This window comes from Typha latifolia, chromosome 13 (assembly GCF_019914945.1).
Source record: "Typha latifolia isolate L0001 chromosome 13, TyphaL0001v2, whole genome shotgun sequence".
In the NCBI taxonomy this organism is placed as follows: domain Eukaryota; kingdom Viridiplantae; phylum Streptophyta; class Magnoliopsida; order Poales; family Typhaceae; genus Typha; species Typha latifolia.
The window spans coordinates 5,060,932-5,084,009 of record NC_133098.1 but is presented as its reverse complement, the minus strand read 5'-3'; the positions used below and the strand labels follow the sequence as shown (position 1 = coordinate 5,084,009).

Below are 23,078 nucleotides of genomic sequence, written 5' to 3'. Positions count from 1 at the left end.
CTCGAATAAACTCGTTTATAACTCAAATAACTTATAAAAATTTAAATAACTTGTGTTACCTAATAACCTGTTTATGCCCCATTTAATAATTAGGTCATATTCATACATAGAATTTCTAACCCACTTGATAAACGAGTTGGGTTCATATTTGCATTATCATGACCAAACCCAGTCCGAATTTGCCTAACCCGACCAATTGCCACCCTAAGAACTCTCCATGATCCCTTTTTATCCAAATGCGGGTTAGCGGGTCCGGATAGGATATTAACACCCATGTTTTGAGTCCGCATCTCCGGGTGCCTTCGCCCCCAAGCAAATTCTTCGTTCCACCCTCTAACAGAAAATAAAAGAAAGTACTTCCTTTCCTCTTCTTCTCATGGCTTCCACCGGGGTTTCTCCAATGGACGAGTCGAATGTGGAGGACGATCAACTCGCTTCCATGTCCACCGACGATATCTTGCGCGCCTCTCGCCTCCTCGACAACGAGATCCGTGTTCTTAAGGTCACTATCTTCTCTCCTTCTTTGAATCATTTGATTAGATCTTTATCTATCGATTCAGTTCTGAGATCTTGTCGCCGTGTTGTAGGATGAACTTCAGAGAAATAGTTTGGAGTTGGAATCTTTCAAAGAGAAGATTAAGGAGAATCAAGAGAAGATCAAGCTCAACAAGCAGCTTCCCTACCTTGTCGGTAACATTGTCGAAGTAAGATTTCTCATCTATTTCTTTATAATCGTCGATTTTTGCTTGGATTTTATTATATCTCTACTACTGTTGAGTTATTGACTGTAAATTATTACAGCACCTGCACTAGTTGTTAGCCAATTAATGATAGATAAATCTGATAGAACTAAAATTCAAGGTAATGCTTCTTTGTTAGTTTATCTGCTTGATAGAACTTTCAAGCTGTCCTTTTGACTACTAGTCTACAATTGTTACCACGAGAATATCTGTTCCGTTTCTTTTTTAATTTATTTTATTATTTTAATCGCTCAGAAGATTTGTTAATTTTTTTGGATAGTATTTCGCTATTTAAATGGACTACTGGAGTCAACAGTCTGTTTGCTAGTGCAGTTTGTAAAATATGAGATGTCAGATCATCAAATAGTCTGTTTGGGTTGGGCAAATTCTTTTCTTAAGATATATTGGTTGTTCTTTCCTCTCTGTCCTTGTTGGTGCACATTATAACATGTCTAATTACAGAAGAGAAAATTAAGTGACTGCTTGTTATATCTTATGATACTATAATTGGGACAGTACCTTTGATTCGTAGTCCATAACCCTCAGTAGTTCTTACTCGGCAAATAATTAGGCAAATCAGGGAGTAAAATCAATGATTTTGTGCAATGCTAGTTTTGCAATAATGTACAGCAATGACCTTGGGATTGAATCTTGGTTACTTATCCAAAATGACTAATGATCAACAAGATTGAGCAGAAGTTCCTTTGGAGAAATTGAATAGAAAGCACCTCTCAGGAACTTTACTAGATATCTTCCTATCTTCATGGCTGAAAATTTCTATAAGAAGTGTCTTTCTAGAAGCTCTCTATTGTCACACCCTCTACTACTAACATTATAGTACATGAGCATGGCAGACTGCAACTTTGCTGAGATTATGCTTGATAGAGTGCAAGACCTACATAACACCACTTGCACTATATTCATGGGAGCTTAAAATAGACATGGTAACCAAAATGTCAAACTAATGCAGCAGTGCTTTTAAACAAACTCTTGAATATTGAATAAACTTTGTGATATCATTTACAGGACCAAGCCAAATGCTCTATGCAATACCATAACCTATGGGTTTTGACATTAAAATACGAGCCACGTGTCTACTATCTACTCTTGATAGGGTAGGATACAAAATGATACAACTCACAACGTCGAGAATCTTGCTACATCCTCACATTCCTTAAGAGATATCTGCAATAGGGGAAATAACTTAATGAGCTCATATCCTTGTTTAATGAATATAGCTTTTTGAAAAAATGAAATATGCAATAGAATCACAGAAAGCCACAATTCCAAAGTGAAGCGTCAAAGCACAAATATCAATTCATGTATCATAGTAAAAAATCAGAGTATTAGTGTATTGGCTCCAATAATAGGGTTCGCCCCTTTTAACCTCTTGGGGTACCAATGTCTATATTATTTATATTCTGGGATATCAGAGTTTTCGGATTTCAATCTATGTAATCCTATGTTAGTGTTTACCCACCAATTGACAGGTATAATGTATGGTTATTATCGAATGACTCAAGTAAAGGCTTGCAAGCTCATATTTTAACATATAGCTTTACAAGCTTTCAAATATTAAGCTCATTTTGAATATAAAGACAACACAGCTTATTCAAAAGTATATAATCTATATAGTGCATTCGTTGTCGGAGTTAGCCAACTCATCACATCACTCTGATCTCTCCCAGAAATCTCACTCTCTTCTTGATTTCTCTCTCGATTTTGTGTTGGGATTTCGCCCTACCTCTTCCCTTCTTTATAGATGTGAGAGAGTAGAGTCCTAAAAGGAAATAAGTTCGATCTCCTTTTCTTACTTGGAGGAGTCCGAGTGTGACTGCCTAAGGGGAGTCCGACTTCCCTCCATCTCATCTTTCGTTTTTCCCTGATATTACAATGATAGATTCAAATCATGCTTTTTGTTTGCTTATCTAGTTATTTGTATTGTTACGAAGCCTCAATAATGTGAAAGGTTGAACCACCCTCAGTTTTTCTTTTGACTCATGCACTTTTTTGCTACTTAAAATTTAACTCATATAATGACATAATTTATAAATTAGAATTATTTTACAGTTCAGTGACTTACGCAATGTACAATTAAATTTAATTCCTAAGCACGAAAACAATCTACTTGCTAAGATTTTGCTTGTTCATCCCTTAGCTTAAACGTTTCATATTGCAGCAGTTACACACTCCTAGCTTAGGTGGATGCATAGAGGACAAGTCTTTTCTGATGTAAACAAGTTATGTAATAAATATATTGGAGAGGTGAAAGTTAACATCAACACTCCAGAAAAGAAAAGTTAGGAAATAAGAACATCGTAATAAATTAATGTTACTCATTTTCCAAAACCTAATATTAGATTTCACCACAATCATGCATTGTTAGATCTAGTGTGAGAAAGCTGAAATGGATGCTTGGGGCAACTGGACACAACAAAGCTATTACCTAGAACAAAACCAAAGATGTAAGTCTATCCAGAATTCCTACTCAAATGACATGCTACACAAAATTGTTAAGAGTTAGTACTATGCACGCTTTGTTTGAAGAATGGAAGTATCTATACACACGAAATTTACATTATTTAGTTCTCTAGTTTATTTTGCTTGGTGTTACTCAATTTTTAGTACTTAATAATTGTCCGAATGTCTTTCTAGTTTATTTTTCCTTGCATTAATTGGATCACATTATCACTCTATTGATTTATGCATATTCTTATTTGCTTTAGATCTTGGAGATGAATCCAGAAGATGAGGCTGAAGAAGATGGGGCAAATGTTGATCTAGACTCACAAAGAAAGGGAAAATGCGTCGTGTTGAAGACTTCGACCCGACAAGTGAGCAGTTCATCCTATAAATATCTGCTTTCTAAAAAACTATTGCGAAGTACTAAAGAGGCTGGTCTCTATTAATTATGTCGTGGATATAAATAGTGAAATATTTAGTGATACTGGCAAACCTATTTCATTTGCCGCTGCTTGTTAACTGAGATGCTTCTGATTGGCTTATACTTGACTATGAAATACTATATCTAATTTTGAGTAGCATAGTCATAAAATATAATTCTGATAGCAAAACTTTATTGGTAGTTTATTTTTCTTTCCAATGATTTATACTTGCTGTAACTTCCCTAGTCATATTTAAAACAAATTGCATGCTGCTATCTGCTTAATGTTGTTGCAATCAAGATAACGATGAGTTTTCTGTAATACCAGTGATACTTTTTGGCGATCTCTTACGATATTATCTTGAGAACTATGAGAATCATTTAGTGCAGATCTTTTTGGTCATAAAATGAGGTCATGTGACTTCCACTTGTTTCTTCTGTTTGTGGCAGACCATATTCCTTCCTGTCATTGGTTTAGTTGACCCTGACAAGTTGAAGCCTGGAGATCTAGTGGGAGTAAATAAAGACAGCTTCTTGATATTGGACACCCTTCCTTCAGAATATGATTCACGAGTAAAGGCGATGGAGGTTGATGAAAAACCAACAGAAGATTACAATGACATTGGCGGCCTTGAGAAGCAGGTATGTCAGGCTTTTGATATCTTCTGGAAAACTTTAACTTGTATATGCAATGTAGAAGTTAGATAGCTCAAACTGTTTAAACTGATTCTATGGTTGTCGTTTGTGATGTATTCACCTAAATTCTTCAGAATTTCTGTTTCATTTACTAATTTGCCTGTTATTGTCTACATAGATCCAAGAACTTGTCGAGGCAATTGTTCTGCCGATGACGCATAAGGATCGATTTCAGAAATTAGGAATTCGTCCACCTAAAGGAGTGCTTTTGTATGGACCACCTGGAACTGGTAAGACATTAATGGCTCGTGCTTGTGCTGCGCAGACAAATGCAACATTTCTAAAGCTAGCAGGTCCACAACTTGTTCAGGTACTCGTTTCACTTTAAATTTCTTATAAGCTAATTTAGTATTGCCTCTAATATCAAATTATACTTCAGAAAACTCTTGGCATATTTTTATTGAATGAATTTGGCATCTGTTAATGCTGGTCTCTACTATTCATATAGTGGTCACCTAGTTTATTGTTGAATCTTCTTTGGACAACTTCATTATTCAATCATAAAGAATAGGCCTCAGAGCTTAATATTCAATCTTTGAACAATGTTGTGGGCATCATCTTCAATTTGTCCAAAATAAAGTTGCTTGAGTCCAATTTTGGTCTAATTGAGCTAATTAGGCTCAACTTATTTTCACATTTAATTTATTAAGTTGATTTTTAATTCAAATGATCAATTGAATTAGTCAATTGATAGATATGGTAAGCCTATATGTGGGGGATGTCCGTATTGAGTTATTACCTAAATTGGGTTGCCAATTTAGGTAAGACCTAATCAATTAGGGTCATATTAGGAAATGAATTCCTATTAGAATCTCAATTGATAGTTATGGTATGTGGGGGATGTCCATATTGATTTATTACCTAAATTGAGTTAGTCAATTTAGGTAAGATAATCAATTAGAGTCCTATTAGAAAATAAGTTCCTACTAGAGTCAACTAGAATCAAAGTTGTTAACCTATTTAAAAGTTATTGTATGAGAAACAAGGGATGATTGAATAAGATTTATTTGAAATCTCTTATTATCTCCCTGTTGTCTTTTTCTTCTCTCTCTCTCTCTCTTTCCCCCCTTTCCTCCTACTCCATCTTAAGATTCTTCCCTAATCTCTTCTACTTTTTCTCTAAACCTCTCTCCTTCTTCAATCTCTACTTTTCATTGGTTACTATTGCTGTTCAGAAGATTCCAGTAGTGAAAGAGAATCTTTGGGTGCTCAAACATGAAGAGGAAGACTTGGTTTCAAAGTAAAAGTACTAGTATTTCATTTATTGGTAAATCTAAACTCTAAAGTCTTTCCTTACACCATATTTTAGGCCTTTCTACTGTCAACATACCTATTTGAGAGTTGAGAAAGTTATTGTCTTATTTGAGCAGTTTTCTCTCCTTTCATCTAGTAGTGACCCTTTTAATCGATTAACTTATTGTCGGTTATTGCTTACTATATTTTATTTTAGTTACTTGTTTTGGTCGATTATTCTCCAAACCATTGCATTCATACTAGATTTGCATCAAACAATTATTAGAGATCACATTGCCTATGCATTCCAATCAAGGATTGTCATTCCAAAGGCACATGCCATGTCTATTTTCTCCCGGTTTGCCCTGCGTCGCCCTACCAATCTCCAATTGGTATACCCTGCATTCCCTACCAATCTCCGATTGGTATGCCCTGTGTATCGGTTGCACGTATTGACACGCCTTTGCCACAAATCTAATATCTTTTTTAGGATATTTAGATATGTTTTGGTTTGAAGATACGTATTAAAGTCTATTAGAGTCCGTTATCAAAATTTAAACTATCTATTTTATTAAAGATATTGCAATAGTCAAATAGAAACATGATTTAATGCATAATATGATCAAATATATTCATTAATTGATAATAGCTTGATAATTAATACCAAAACCTAGTTAAATGTAGAATGGCCAGAAGGATTGAAGACTTCATTTATCAGCACAGGAATCTTGCATCAAATATTGTCGATAATTCTCAAAACTCATTCATTAATAGTAATGCTTGTGATTATGTCTTACATACTTTTCATACAAATATGAAGTATGCAATTCTTGCATGACGTGATATGCATATTGAACTTACACGAGAATACCAACACATGCACGCCATAGCAATATGCATGTTGTGGATATCAAAATTTTTCTTTTATTCCTACATTTTGAAGAGTACTTTTTATAGATCTAACACCAAAATGCTAAATCTGTAGAAAGATCCTTACAAATGATAGATCTAGCAAATTTGTAGATTCATTTGTACATCCCAAATTAGTTTTTAAAGTGTAAAAAAACCTTAAGAGAATGAAAAAAAAAAAAATCTTTTGATAGGATTTGAAGAAATCTTGAATTTGAGGAAATCAAAATTTTTCTTTGGTTCTTATATTTGAAAGAGTATTTTTTTATAGATCTAACATCAAAATGCTAGATCTATGTTGAAAGATCTTTCTCGATTAACTACTTTGTGAGTAGAAAGCCTCCAATTTATTGCGCCACTAAGCAACATGTTGACTCTTCAATCCGTGCGGTGTAGAATATGGTAGACGAATGTTCCAACACCTCCGATACTCTAGGATCATCCTCAGTTGTATTACCGGTTATCGGACATGTGAAGTAGTTCTCCTCACTCAAATATGTAACATATAATCCATAAGGGAACATGATAACTCTCTAGATTCTATGATTTGTGCTAGGACAAACCTTCAAATGAAACTTTAAATTCGATTCAAAATTTGAACTTGCCTTTATTTTCCTGCACACGTTGCTAGGACGCCATTAATCCCGTTTAAACGCTACTTAAGTTTTCTTAAGTTAAGTGTCTACCAGTCCGGAAGCCACTGATCCCGTCCGGATGCAGTCTCGAAATATGCATGTTGAATTCTAATTTTTTCTCATTCCATCTCAATTTCTCTGCATGATTTGATTTTCCAAAAGCTGTGACTTGACCATACACATGAATCTATTTTTTACAACTCAATTATATGTGAATTTGCTCACAAATTTACTATTACCAAAATATCGCACTGACAATCTTCCCTTTGGCAACTTTGTGATAAAATGCAATTCCTAAACAATCCTCTAGAGTTTACAAAATTTCATAGGGTCAAGACACATGAACTTCAGATTTTTGCAAATAATTCCTATGAAGACCAAAAACACTAGAAAAAAAAACAATTTGCAAATTGATTTTCTTAATTGAATTTTAGCAAATCAATATGTCCAAAATCAATTTCATGGCTAAGTCAAAAATATGCAATAAAATCCTAGCACATATAGGTCATATAAAACATGACAAACAAATCAAACACCCCATATCATGGCAAGGCAATGCAACTAACACAAATAAGTCAAATATATCAAGTACATGCTAAATTAAATGTCAAGTCATGAATAAATATATCAAGTACATGCCAAAGTAAATGTCAACTCATGAAGATTATGTAAACTACAAATTCTAGCCAGAGATATAAATAAGATTCACTTGCCCCTTCTTGTTTTAAATTGGCAAGGAGGATGTAGACATGGAAAGTAAACTAACTTAGGACGGAGATGGGTAGTACTGACAGAAGTTGGAGAGAAAGTCCTAGAAGCTACTAGTCAATAGTCCATCCTTCCATCCAAACTATCAATATCGACTATCATATTGAGCTATCATACTGTCCATCTGCTCATCCAGACATTGAATCGACAAGTCAAGTCGATCAAATTGAGTTGTGAAGTCACTCGATAAAGCGGATTCAGATTCAGGTGTTGGCTCATCCTCCCCCTTAGACTCGATCTCCTTAATGTGAGTTTGAACTCATCGAATCCTAGTTACAGTCTCCAAATAGTGCTACTGTCAATTCACTTTTGGCGTCTACATCTTCAGATTGATCCACGACAATGCCCTTTGTAATGCACAATTGACAGATGAAAGCTCCATGGGGGTAAGCTCTCAACAGTAGAACTGAATTGATGATATTCATCATATATCACTGCATCAACTCCCCTAGATCAATTGGAATGCCGCTAGCTTTAGCATAATGAAATAAATTCGATCAAAATTTAGATATCTCATTCTTTTCCTCAGCAGCTGGATGTAGAAACTAATTAAGCTCAACAATCTATAGTAGGGCTTCAGATCGCCTTATCAAACCATCGTTTGCCAAGGAACCATCTCAATTGGATCCTGACACACAACCCTGTACACTGCATCAATTTTTGGTTTCTGTCCATGCAGGTAGGGATAGCCAGGATGCTCTACCTGTGGAAAGTGGAAAATGGAGGTGAGTGTTCGTGGTGACTATTAACTTCACCATTCTGACATAAGTGTTCACCGAGTTTGAAGTATAAGATACATTAGTGTAGAATTCTCGGATCAAATCAACATGTTGGACCTTGTGGAGTCAATAGTCTGTTCCGCCCATGAGCGGTGAAGATGTGAGGAATATCCTCATTAGAAAGCTCTCTATTTATCACCTTTCTATCCATAAAAACAAGCCGATGCTTGAACAATGTGTTGTAATGGACTTTTGGTTCACTTGTGAGAAAAATAGATTGGGGGAACTGACCTTTTTCTTGCCTGTGGGGTTAATAACTGTAGATTGAAAAAACCCCATGAAAACCCCAAGATTTTATAAAACTTTCCACAAAAATACCTTAGATTGCAAGAGAGAATGAAACCAAAGCCAAATGCACAAAAAATGTAAAGATCAATGTTCCGACATGAGGACAAGCTAGGTGGGAAGAGTTTTCAGAGAAAAACCAAAGAACCTGCATGGTTTTATTCTCAGAGTGGTAACGGCGTATAGACGCACGAGAGTGCTCTCCGGATGACACTAGGGCGTCTGCAGTTTTTTCAAAATGCCGTCCGCACGGTCTAGGGCCCGTCGGGATGTCAAATGCAGTCCAAAATTTTCCAGAAATCTTCAATTTTGGCCAAAAATCCAGAAATTTCGAGAAACCAATTTTTTCAAAGCCCACAGCATAGTTTCTCATATATATCCAAGACCAAAAATCTGCAGAAAGCACAGAAATCACATAAAAAATGTCAAGTAGAACCTGATACGTGATTTGAAACTTCTCAATTTATGTTGATTTGATATGTTTCAAATTCAATCAAAAATACTCTAATATAAATAGAAAGATATTAGACTCTGATTAGAAATGTCAAATTGGTCAAAATGTATGGAAATCTAGCACTTCCCTATTATGCATGATTTTAAGTTCCAAAATTCAATAAAAATCCAACCATGCACTAGTATGTACACATATGTTAAATGATCAATTTAGAAGTCAAATCGACCTATAACAATATGCATGAATAATAATGACTTGCAATGACGGCTTTCAACAGTTTAGAAGTCAAATAGACCTATAACAATGCATGAATAATAATAACTTGCAAACTTATCTTAAGTAGTCATTTTTTTGTATTTTCTCAAAATGCTTTCATGCAAAAAAATTTCTTTTTCTTTTTTTTTCAATTTCCTCTGCAGGATTTTTTTTTTCTATAATTTCACCACTTTGTAAAATCTTAATAAGTCAAGGTTTTTTTTGAATGCTCATATCAAGGTGGCTTTCACTCTTATCTTTTAAGGTATTCAATGCAATATAATTTGTTTTAATATGCAATTGCATCGAGGCTAATGATGTCAATGTAGTATGATCAAATATGGATATCATGCAAATGTACTAGACATTGAGGATACTTGGTCGAATTCTAGATTTAATATCTACGCTTTTCTAAATCATGTGCTCTCAAACCAACATATAATAATCATATATGACAATTGCTATCTAGAAGAATAATATATGACATATTTAGACCAAGATATAAAGATCAAACATATAGACAATCAAGACACCTTTTCTGTCTCAAAGTCTATTTGGTATTTTCATTTTTTTCAGACATTTTTATATTTGTTCTGAAAATAGGAAATAAAAAGGAAATGCACCAAAAAGGAAACTAATATAAACAATCTCGACCACATTATATAGCAATACAAATCTTTCAAAACAAAAAGAATCAAATCAAGCCAAATGAAATCCACAAAAAATCTAAACAAAGGCCAAAATATAGAAACAATGAAATTTGCCCGAAAACAAAAAATCTAGGGTTTAAGTAATTTTCATGAAAGGGTCACTTATCTTTTGTGGATCACTCACAAGGATCAACCCAATGGAGTGCACTGATGCTGCTCTTTCTAATCCAAACAACATGTATATTCGAAATTGACCCACTGTACTTGCCTTTTTAAGTTTCGCTGGCTCGGCTCATAACTGACTCTTGCTTTTTGGCAATTTTCTTTTTTACCTGTTGGTTTACTTCCTAACATAGAGTCATACGTAACATGTATATAGTCACAATCAAATCCTAAGTGTGAGTGACAAGCGTACAAGGGAATAAAACACCTAGCTCTAGTGTGACCTCTAATACCACATCTATGACATGTAAGAATCGAAGATTTTCTAATTTGATCATTCCTACTCATAGCATGCACATCATGATCATACATGAGGCTTACAAACATCGGGAAGGAGTATACATTACCTTCCCTTTTGAAGTCGATGGTACATCTAAGGTGTTGCTTCCGACATAGCCAAGTCTTTCCTTTATATTGTTCTTTCTTTGTTCTCCAAGGAGTTGATTTAATTTGAGTAAGCCATTCTGGAATTTTTGGAGTATAGAGTTAGACTTAGAAATTTCAGATTCAAGGCTTTTGACCTTTTCAAGCAGTCTCTCTTTTGCACTAGCTTGTTCATGCACATTCATCTTCAAAACCAAATTTTGTCCAAAAGAGAAGAATTTCATATTTAAGAAAATTGAGAAAGAGAGATTGTTTTTTAGATCTTTGTGTACAATCTTTTTTAGCTTTTCTCTTCTTTAGTCTTCTTAAGCTCTTTTGTGAGATCCTCAATTTGGTTTGTGAGATACATCCATTCATCATTGGCCACTTTAAGTTTTTCCGTCATCTTCATTTTGGATTTCTTCAATATGTACGATTCACGGAAAAACGTATGGTAGGTCATCTGAATATTAGTGTCGACGTCCCCATCATCCGTATGATCATCTGAGACATTCTCATAAGCAACAATGGTCGTGCCATAGGCACGGACCGTGCCAACCACCGATCGGCACAGCACTTGCTGGCCATGCCACAAGAGAGAAAAAAATAAGGGAGAATGGGCTCGTCATCGTCGCTAACCTTGCACTCACCGCCATCGCTGACCTTGCGCTCGCCCACTCGCCGCTCGCCACTCTCACTGACCGACGAGCGTGGCAAGTGAGCGAGCTGCTGAGAGCGGCAAATGCGGCAAGCGGGCGAGCGACAAGGCTGTTAGGAGAGGTGCCGTGCAGCACCTCTCGTGCCATGTGCCGGTACGCCACCGGCACTGTAAGTGCCGATCGGGACAGCCATCCTTGCTCACAAGATTTGTCAATGGACAATAAGGAAGTACAAGGAATGTACTTATCCTTATTTGACTCGGATTTTGAATCATTCGAATCATCCCATGTAGCTTTGATTGTCTTGCTCTTGATTTTCATATTAGGACACTGATTTGCAAAGTGTCCTAATCCCATGAGTAACTTTTTATTGGTGAGACTCTAGGTTGTGAGCCTAAATGGTGGCAATAAGATAGCTAACTTATTTGGCGACTAGCTTTATAGGTTTTGCTGATAAAGCCTCTATTTCTTTTTTATCCTTTGGCCAGAAGTCAGGTATAATGTTTCAAGAGGTTGACATTTGGTCATAATTGTTTTTCTCAACTTTCATAAATTTGTCAACCTCGATGTAGCCTCCTCAAGTGAGTCCCTCCTACTATATAAGGCTGCTATAAAGCTTGGATGATGGTGATATGATTCAATTGAGGAATCTCATATGATCTGTAAGATATCAGTTTTGAATTAAGTGCCACCATCACTCTAGTCTCACGATCTTTTGGTCTAAATGCCACGTTCCACCACTCTACTGGGGTTACCAAGAGAAGTTATCATGAAGAAGATGATTATCTTACTGGATTATCTTTTCAACGAATAATCTGCTACCCTTGATCTACTAAAAGTCAGTCTTCTTGGATCATACCTTAAGCTGGAAAGGTTTGTCCAGAGGAACAGCGATGCAATATCTAATTTGATCATGCCTTCAGGTGGAAAGGTCTGTGCAGAGGAACAACAATGCAATATCTAATTTATTGCATGGCACAGAGATATATGAGATGATCTATTATAGTCTCCAAGTTGTGGACTAAGTAATGTGCTAAATAAGATCAAGAGGCATTGTCTCATAAGCCGACTGCTGCAAAACTGTACCATATCATGCAGATTTGTTTTGTCCTGTCATGACTCACTATATAAAATTATAAATACCAACTGTTGATTCTACAGTTGCTTCACCTGTTCTGTTTTCAAAAAGAAGAGAAGGTCTAAAATAAATGTCATTTATCCACTGTAATATTGAACAGAAAGTGGTTATTCTTGGTTTTGTTAACCATGATCAGCAAAAAAAGGCTAATGCATTCATGTTCTGGTCCAGATGTTTATTGGTGATGGAGCAAAACTTGTTCGTGATGCTTTTCTGCTTGCAAAAGAAAAGTCTCCCTGTATAATTTTCATTGACGAGATTGATGCAATAGGAACTAAGCGATTTGATAGGTATGTCCTGTGAGAGTTCAATCTTTATATTGGTTAAAATATTAAAACTTTAAACGTTCATTCTTTTTATATACTAGTATGGTTGGAATTTTTATGCATCCAACAACATAAGCATGTCTTAGCTTTTGAGCAAATGATTTTTTTGAAAATGTAGAAATATATGGTAACTATTTTCATCAATATTGTTTTAAATACTTCTATGATTCACATGTGACTACTGATGTGCTGCTTCTCCGATACTTAGAACTCTAAACTCTTCTGACATTGAAGAATTAATACTGCTGCCAGTATTTTATAAATGAAGTTTATCTTTAAACCGCAACTCTCTGGTTCATTTGTTGGACATGTTACGTTGTTCTGCAGGTTATGATAGCAGCTGCCGGAATTCATTAGTCTAATATTTTTCTCCTTAGCTCTCTGGTTATGATAGCTCTCTGGTTCTGTAATTCCTAAAACATGCTTGCTTCTTTTTATTTTTGTTTATCTCTTGAGGCATGTTCATTCTCTTTGAAGTAGAAAACAAATGAAAAGACATGTTTTAATTTGCTGGGAATTCGCAATGAGAACAACTTAGATATGTCAGTGACGCAAGAGACATGATTAACAAAGTCTTGTTAGTTACTGAGGGTCTATTTTGCATGTATTGTGCCTTTGATGACTATACTGCTCATTGACAGTTAAGAAACTCCTTTATTCTTACAAATATGACTCTCCACATCTCTTCTGATGCTTTTGGAAATGCGAAAGAAGGCATGGTTTGTCTTTCATAAGCATCACAGATTTATCAATTTACAACCTATTCGATGTTGGAGTAGCTCCGATGATTAATTCTTGAAGCATTTTAACCAAGATTTGAAGTTTCGGTTTTGCTTTTGGTTTTGTTCAGTGAGGCGAATGAATAATTTCAGAGCTTCTGTCATTAGTTCTGGCATCAATTGCATTTTGGTCTCTTTAATATGAAAAAAAAGATCCAGAAAAATAGATGACAATTACAGAAAAATAATAGGAACTAGGAAATCATTACTTGGCTTATTCAATTATCACTTAGATAATATGGAATTCTAGGAGGGATCATTCACTAGGTAGTCTATTACTGCCTGCAATTGTGGGAAATATAAAGCAATAGCCTCCGGAAAGATCTCACTATAGACGTGCAGAAAGGGAAGAAAATCAATGTAGAAATTCGTAAAATTGCCACACAAAAAATTGTGCACAATATTGAATGCCGAAATGATTTTTTTTTTCTGATGACTTGTTGGTGCAGTTGACATACAATTTAACGATCATCTTTCCTCACTGATTTGAGATGAAAGAGAGCACGTAATTTGTTTTTGTTCAAATTTAATTGAATTTGGGCAGAGAAATACCCAAATTCTAAACTTAATAACCTACAATAGGACTTAAAACCATAAGTTTTAGCTAGTTTTGGCAGTTATGGTGAAATCAACCAAAACCAGCTGAGACCAGCCTGAAACTGCTTAGGTTACCATTTTTGTGGTTGAAACCTAAAATTATGATTTTAACATAAGGAATTGAATTATCTTGATACAAGTGATAATAATATACAGTCTACAAATTAATAAGTGATCCTTCTGAACTCTGAGCACTATGACGTAGGTATGAGAGCTTACATATTCTCAATAATTGGACCAGTAGCATAGTGGATTCTGGTGCACTGTTTACTTGTGTAATGCCTTCATTTATTTATTCTATTACAGTGAAGTAAGTGGAGACAGGGAAGTGCAGCGGACAATGTTGGAATTGCTTAATCAGCTTGATGGTTTTAGCAATGATGACCGCATAAAGGTTGGTGTATCTTGTTTATTTTAAAATTACTACTATGGTTTTAATTTGGTTTTATTATAGGGTTTTGCATTTATACCCTTAAAATATTCTTTATTTGCTTGTATACCCCTCTAAAGTTGATATTTGCATGTATAGCCCTTGAAACTTAATTATTATTTTTTGCATAGATACACTCCCAGTTACTTATCAATAAATATAAAGTTAAAGGCTTAAAGCCTCAATAATTTAATAGAAAAAACAAAAAAAAAAACCTTAACTAAGACAAATGTGTGAAAACTAGAATAAAACATTTTTGTCCTTTTTATATCTAAATTGTTCAAATTTTAACAGTTAGTTAACTATGAAAGGTATAAATGCAAAAAATAAGGTTTTAAAGGGTATACATTCAAAAACGTGTGTTTTGAGGCTATAAATACAAATTTCAACTTTAGTGGGGTATATAAGCAAATAAGGGATTTTTTAAGGGTATACATGAAAAAAAAAACCCTTTATTATAATTTAGATGCTACTTATTATCCATGCTACCATATTAGGTGATCATGCTTGATTCAAAAAATTCAGCGGTAATAGGTAGGATTGCAGGACATGGACATAACACTAGTTTTTGATACTGGTAATTCATATGACTTAAGAGGGAAAGGCCAGACGGGAGCACAGTTGAGAAGCAAAACATAATTGGGGCACTGATCCAAGCTCTTAACATATCTTTCCTTTTCTGAATGACCAAAAGGTTGGAATTTAAGGGGTGCATATGCATATATTGTCCACGTATGCAGCCCATATGTACTATAACTGCATAATGCATATGCAGGGCAGCTTCCCAATCACCAATGCCTATGCGTTTGCTTTCTGAAAATATGATGATAAGTGTGTTCTTTGTGGGATTCGTGGTTTTGTATAGTGCGGTATATAGCTTTTATTATAGCTATATATGTCCAATAGGCTGAAAATGAACTTACAGTTGATTTCATTCATAAGAATGTGGACAGATGAAACTTCTGGAGTTATTTCATGGATCAGGCACAATGGAAATCAAATCCGATATAGTTTTCAAGTTTGAAAACATTGGAATGAGGGATAAAGAATTTGTTGAATCCAATGAAATGGAACCTTGATTCGCAACTTTTCAGCTTGGCCTATATCTTCTACATTCTTCATTTAGGAACCGTTTGGTACTCAATTTAACTTGAAAACTATGCTTAGCACCTTCTTTAGTCGGCTCCCTATTGAGTTCATTTGTTATGTCAAGTTATGTATTGAGAAAAGTTTCCCTTTCTCTATGTCTCACTTTCTTTTGCACTTATTACACTGGTGTTTATAGTTATGAGAACAAGCTAAATTGGCAGTATTACTATGTCGATAGGGCTGCTAAAGTCTCATTAACATTTGAAGTGAGTTCAGACCTATATATATTTAGATTGAAAAGAAATACTGATGTTTGGGATTTGAAAAGAAAGAATGTCAGAGAAAGATTCTGTTTTATTTAAGTCAGTCTCTTGAACTACAGAACTTTTACTAGATTATTGGACCACTTATTATAGCCCATCTTAGAAACATAAAGATTATACCATTAGAGGAATAAGAGAAAAAAGGGGCAAAGTAAGGTCCCCTTTTTTCGAACTTTTCTCCTGTATGTTGTCATATTTGTCTATTGTCTATATGTCTATATCCATATGTATGATGCATATATATAATTATATATAAGTATCATATATAGTTTGACCTGTATTGCTTTAAAAGTATCTTCTGAATGGAAATTGTTATGTTGTCAATGAATACATTGTTACTCCAGATTGATGACTTTAGACTGTTGAAACATTTGAGACAGACTGTCTGACCTGTGGATCTGATCTTGGTGGGCATATATCATACACATTTAATATCCCAACCAACAGAGGGAAATGATTGACTTAATAGTGAAATTAGATGTATGCAACTGATTTAAGTTCAACATACATGCAAGTATGTTACAAATTGCTATCTTTAAGAATTGGAAAATGCAATGTTGTCTTCGTTGTTTGGAAATATACCTGGCTTTACATGTAAAGGTGGGAAGCAAAGTGAGGGATTGTGCAACCATATGGGTAACAATCCAAAATCATGCTAGTGTTATACCGAACTGTTAAGATTGTTGCTAGAGAAGGTCCAAAAGCTATAACTACAGAATTGACATAAAAGAAAAGAAAACATACACAAAATGGTCCTAGTTGTAGAAGGCTTGTACTGTCAGAATTATGGTGGTACACTTAAGAGTTTACTACTACCTATTGAGGTTTTGTTTTTTAATTGATGATAAATAATGCCGACCTATGAATAAGCTCTCTCTCTTAGTTCTTTCACATGTTATCTCCATTTTCAAGTTTGTAACTAGTTGTGGTATGAAGTTTTGTCTGCACCAATCTTTGCAGTGGGAGAGGCATTCTTGTTATTTAAACTGATAATATTCCTCATTATATATTTCCTTCTTCCGGGAATAATGTCAAATAGTTCTCCTTTCTCTACATTTGACATACTTTGTTATGGTGTGTGGGACTATGAATTCAGTGTGATTATATTTGGACCCGAATGACTAGCTTGGAACATTGATATTAATTGGTTTAATTTCACTGTCTCAATACATGGTACAACAATATACCTTAATTACCTTTTGGTCTGATTGAGAAATTCAAAAACCCATCACGGAAGCCTATCTAGTGCTTGAGGATCTTGCCAAGGTGGGTTATATGGAAAACAAGATAAAAGCAATGTTGACTTTAGTATAGAGTTCTTGACCAAAGTGCTACTACAGTAAAAAATATTTCTAAAGTACAATACTGTTCAAACTATTTCCCAAACTACTACAAGGAAATCGCTATCTTAGACAATGATTCTTAGTAAATTAATTAGTTTTCCAATATGCTCAAAAATTGTTAGTAAAAGTGATTAATAAATCACTTCTTTGGAAGGCAATTTGTAAATCACTCTCCCGGGAAGCGATTTATTCAGAAATCAATGTGTTTTAACTTGATAAAATAATTTACTTATTAAATTATTCTTTGGAAGGGCATAACTTTGTAATGAGAAGTCCATTTTGGACATATAATATATTGTTGCGAAGATTAAAGAGAAATGAACGTAATGATTATGACAAAGTTTAATTGAACCTTGGATGAGAAAGATATAGGCTAAAATATAAAGATAAAGTTTAGATTATTGTAATTTTGCGTTGGGCTATTTATTTTAGTCATAAAATATAACATCGTGAATTGGAAAAGATTTATAAATTAGAATTACAATCATTCCCGGCAGCCAACTGTCCTCGAAACTGCAAAAAAAATCATAGCTCCAAATTTCAATTTCAAATTGTTTATATAATAGTTTATAAATTTTCTGTGAAAACGTTTTATTTAGAATCGTTGCCTAAGACAATGATTTTTCTAATAGTTTTCCAGTGTATTGGAAAATTAATTAATTCACGAAAAATCATAATTTGAGACAACGATTTCTCTGTTGTAGTAGTGGGAAATAGTTTAAAGTAATGTGCTTTAGGAAATAATTTATACTGTAGCAATATTTCGGTCAATAACTTGTAGTATATATGTTATTTCCATGACTTAAGGAGCACCATCAGTCCATGGTGGTAGACCTTATTGTCACTTAAAATACACCTTCAAAAACTCTGTCATTTATTTGCTTAAATATTATGTTTTTTCAAATCAGTGAAGTAAATGCTTCTCTTTAAGCAACAATCTGGTTAGATTTTAGTCTCTTGTCAGTTTAGTTGTTTATTTCTTTACATGACTGTGGATGATTAACAGGTCATAGCTGCAACCAACCGAGCTGACATACTTGATCCAGCTCTAATGCGATCTGGTCGTTTGGATCGAAAGATTGAGTTCCCTCATCCAACTGAAGAAGCAAGAGCCCGAATCTTGCAGGTGGTCCTAAAACTCCTAATAACATCCCTAATTCACTTTTCTTCATTATGTTCTTTTCATTGTTCACATCCAGATCTTTTGAGTAGGGAAAAAAAGAACGAAAAACTAAATCAATCTTGTTTAATTGGTCCTATAGGTTTCATTGTTATAGAAGAGATCTCTGTGGTTTGCAACTTTTATAAATTGCCTTATGGTATTATTTTTATAAAAGGGTTCCTATGTTCTGCAGCAATTTAGTCTCTATGTTTTACTTTACCATAAAGATTATTCCCTAGTCCCTCTATAACGTTGTGTTTGAAGTAAGGGAAGAAAGTGACAATATTTGGAACTGCTCCACTTCCTATTGTTTCAATGGAGAGTAGATTGGAAAATGGTCTCCTTGAAACCACCCAAGTTTTCTAATTTTGACTCAATCAGCTCTATCCTTAAGAGAGAGTGACAGTTAACCGCCTCATATATGTTGCATCTGAACATAATTACCAATTTACCATAGCTACCAATCTCATCAAACACTTACAAGTTTGCAAACACTAGGAAGTCACAACTATTTCCTAGAAAGTGACATCTCTAGAAGCTCACTTATAAAAGTCACTTTCTTCCACTTCCTATTATGGCCTAACCTAATGTCAGAGGGAATTTTGAAAAGGTCACATATCACAAGGATTTATTATATATTAGTACTAAACTATAGGATTTCTCTTTTTTAAAGATATGAAACCAATCAAATCTATAAAGCTACAAGCCACAGGGATCTATTCTATATATGTGGAACAATGGGGACTAAGTTTACATAATTGAAAATCACATGGAGTAATTTAGCACTTTTTTTCCTAATAACCAAGAACTATCTGATTGAATGTTTCAGAAATAATTGAAAGACCTTTTTGATTTCTTTTATTATTCAGATACACTCAAGGAAAATGACTGTGCACCCTGATGTCAACTTTGAAGAGTTGGCTCGTTCAACAGATGATTTTAACGGTGCTCAGTTGAAAGCTGTTTGTGTAGAAGCTGGTATGCTTGCATTGCGGCGAGATGCAACTGAGGTTAGAATCTCTTTTCCTCATTTACATAGTAATTCCACTTTCATGTTAAACTTTGATTATTTTGCTGTCTTTCTTATTGTCTTATTGTCTTTAACATTTCTCTTTTGAGAAATATTAACATTCTTCCTTCTCGTCCTTTGATCACCCAATATTAAAATTTTCATTTATATTTATGTGCACCTTCATCATGAAATGTGAGGGGTCTTAGATTGGGACTTGGTGCAAGCCGATCCCTTGCGGATCGGTACGGGCACGTCGTAAGATATAGGATGCGAACCAGCTCATCGACCACATGCATCTAATGGTCCTGATTATATGCGCTCTAGTCTTATAACCCCCTATATTCGTTTTCAGATGCAATTGGGGTGGTTAGATGCATGTGATTGATGCGGTGACGCTCATCCGATTGCTCACTCGGACCAGCCTAGACAGGTTGTCCCACACCGAATCCTAGGCTGTCTTATCCAACGTATAGACTTCATTGTCAACTTCTCCTACCATAGGTGGATCTTTGTGGACTGCCAACTTAAACTGCAAATCAATATTATAATTGCATATCACCAATGAAGCATAGACACGGGACACGATACGGACACGACGACACGGCAAATTTTGAAGAAATAGGACACCGACACAGTATAGGACACAGCGAAATAAATAAATAAATAAAATATATATAATTATTGATACATCTAAAGAAAAAGTTTATCGCAACTGCTCGTTCATCGAGGTGAGGATTTAGGGCTGAGAGAGAGATTTCCTGGGGTAGGGTTTGGGGAAATTAATTTTGAGTTTGGATTTGGATCAATGTTTTGAAAGGCGGCCGGGGGTGGCGGGCAGTCACCCCACCGCCTAGCGCCTAGGCGGAAGGCGGGCGACAAGGCGGTTTAGTATTTTTAATATAAAAAAATAAAAATAAATAAATATATATATATAATATACATTACATACATTAATTACTGACAAACAAACTGATAGACTAATTACTAAGTGATTAACATTTAACAGATTAAAACATTTCAACGGATTAAGTGATTAATAAATAATTACTAATTTACAACTTTATAAGCATTTCTTCTCCAACAGATAATTTAGTCGACTTTTAACTTGTCATTTTGTCTAATTGCCTATCATAACTGATTAACTGATTAAAATAGATTTAAAGAAAAGGACATTCGATTTGCTCAATTGAGAGAGAGAGAGAGAGAGAGAGAGAGGATCGTACCTCTTTCGCTTCTCGCCGTCCATTCTCGCTCCCTGCCAACTTGTCCGCTTCTTGCTGTTGCTGCACGATGCCACTAGCCGCCGCTTTAGCTACCTTGGAGCTCGCCGTTGGCAGTCGTGGATGGGAGAGCTGAAGAGGATCGGAGATTTAGGCCCTTTAGGGTTTCTAATTTCTCTGCTGAGACTCGGGAGAGGAGAGCAGCGAGACCGAGAGAGAGAGAGAGAGAGAGAGAGAGAGAGAGAGAGAGAGAGAGAGAAGAGTTTTTATATTAAGGTTAATGAGTTAGTTATCTTAGTAGATAATAACCTGAAAAGGCTGGTTGGCGGGCCGAACCGCCATTCCGCCTTATCGGGTGAACGGCCCACCTAGCGCCTTTTGGCGCTCAGGCGACTCGCCAAGGCGGCAGCCCGCCTTATGCGAGCGCCATACCGAATGGCGGGGCGGCCGATGCACCGCCCCGCCATGGCGACCACCTTTTTCGATTTTCAAAACACTGATTTGGATTAATAAAAAGGATCCAATCCTGACCCCTTAACACTGATATCAGTCTTGCTGTGTCCCCCCGTGTCGCCGCCGTGCCCCTCCCGTGTCCCATAGTGTCTCCCCGTGTCCAATATTTTTTTTATGTTTTTTTAATTAAGGATACTTCAGACACGTGTCGGACACATGTCCCACACGTGTCCGAAGGGTGTCCGACACGGACAAGGTGTCCGTGCTTCATGGCATATCACTAATTCTTTCATACAAAGCCAATTAGCTCTACATATACTAGCAAATTAATGATAGTCCTATAATCTAACTTCTCTTCTCTAAGCCTCTATTCTTGCCTAGACCTTTTGATTTTCGAAATAGTGGAGAAGTAATTGTGAAGTGCACAATGAAGTTAAGGTAACTAATCCTAATGGGGAACCCATCAAAGCAAACCATATCTTTAGGAATCCTGTAGTAGAAAATGCCAAATCTAGGTGGGTGGAGTTTGATTCCTTTAAATTGCTAAATAGAAAAAACTGATGGAGAGACTTCCTATTCAAATAAAGAACAGGGTGTATTGTCTCCATGAGATGTGGTGGCCACTTACAGTAACTCTTTTATCACATTTTAAAGGAAATTATGTTCTGTGCTAATTAAGGTACACGATTTTAGTGGGACTCGTTACCTCTCGTAGGCAATACATGACTATGCTATCTTTGCTGCTTCCAAGACTTTGCCATAGTACCCTGCTCTTTCATTTCTCTTGTGATACGTCAGAATGTTTGTCTGATAGTGCCAACATATATTTACTTCATTAACTTCTTTCAAAACATTTGCTTGCACAAGCTGAAGCATGCCTGTTTTTTTTTCTTTTTTCTTTTTTTTCTGTTGAGAAAAACAAGATGAAGGATGTGGAAAGTACTTCAGTTGGTCAGCCTACTGTTGTCCTTTGCTAAATAATGTACATGATTTTAGGGAGGCCCATGACATCCTGTAGGCAATACATGGCCCCACCTGTCTTTGCTGCTTGTCAGATTTTGTCATAGTAATATGCTCTTTCATCTCTCTTGTAATCTCAGAATGTTCATTGTAATACTGGCATATATTAACTCCTTTCAAAACATTGTTTGCTTGCACAAGCTGAACAATGTGTTCTTCATTGTTGTTGTTGTGGAGAAAAACAAGTTGAAGAATATAGAAGTATCTCAGTTGCTCAGCCAGCTTGTTAGTTGTATTTCTTGTCTCACATCCAAGCAATAGTAGAAACCTAATGTTTGAGTTCTACTTTGTCTGTTAGTTGTCAAGAACTTAAAAACATCTGCAACTTCTATTTTGTGCCCATGCAGGTGACACACGAGGATTTCAATGAAGGGATCATACAAGTCCAAGCGAAGAAGAAATCCAGCTTAAATTATTATGCTTAATAGTTCGGTGTGGTTTCAAACAGATATCCTTTTACTTTTAAAAGAATTTTCTGTTTCAGTATTCTTTTATGCCTCTACGAGATATGCTTCTTGTATAATATAATTTGTAGCTTTGCATCTAGAAATGTAATTCCTCTCTCTAGTTATTTCGAGATTGTGGTGTTTAACTTTTTATGAAACTGGCTAATGTAATTTCAATTTATTGAGATGCATATCTTAGTTTCTACAA

General features: G+C 35.4%; 1 protein-coding gene across 1 annotated transcript; it reads left to right on the top strand.

Annotated features, from left to right (window-relative positions):
* Positions 1–258: 258 nt before the first annotated feature.
* LOC140799501 (26S proteasome regulatory subunit 6A homolog) lies at positions 259–23,078 on the top strand. The gene is made up of 10 exons (XM_073153818.1): positions 259–502; positions 588–704; positions 3,467–3,574; positions 4,075–4,266; positions 4,439–4,630; positions 12,842–12,960; positions 14,679–14,766; positions 18,564–18,683; positions 19,589–19,729; positions 22,772–23,078. Exons 1-10 carry the CDS (start codon positions 377–379, stop codon positions 22,847–22,849), a joined length of 1,281 nt encoding a protein of 426 aa, XP_073009919.1. The 5' UTR covers positions 259–376; the 3' UTR covers positions 22,850–23,078.

Bases quoted from the DNA above. Each gene is read 5' to 3' on its own strand.
- LOC140799501 (XM_073153818.1), top strand. From the start codon at position 377: ATGGCTTCCACCGGGGTTTCTCCAATGGACGAGTCGAATGTGGAGGAC. The intron at 3,575-4,074 runs GTGAGCAGTTCA...TGTTTGTGGCAG, and splicing joins TGAAGACTTCGACCCGACAA to ACCATATTCCTTCCTGTCAT. The intron at 14,767-18,563 runs GTTGGTGTATCT...GATGATTAACAG, and splicing joins GCAATGATGACCGCATAAAG to GTCATAGCTGCAACCAACCG.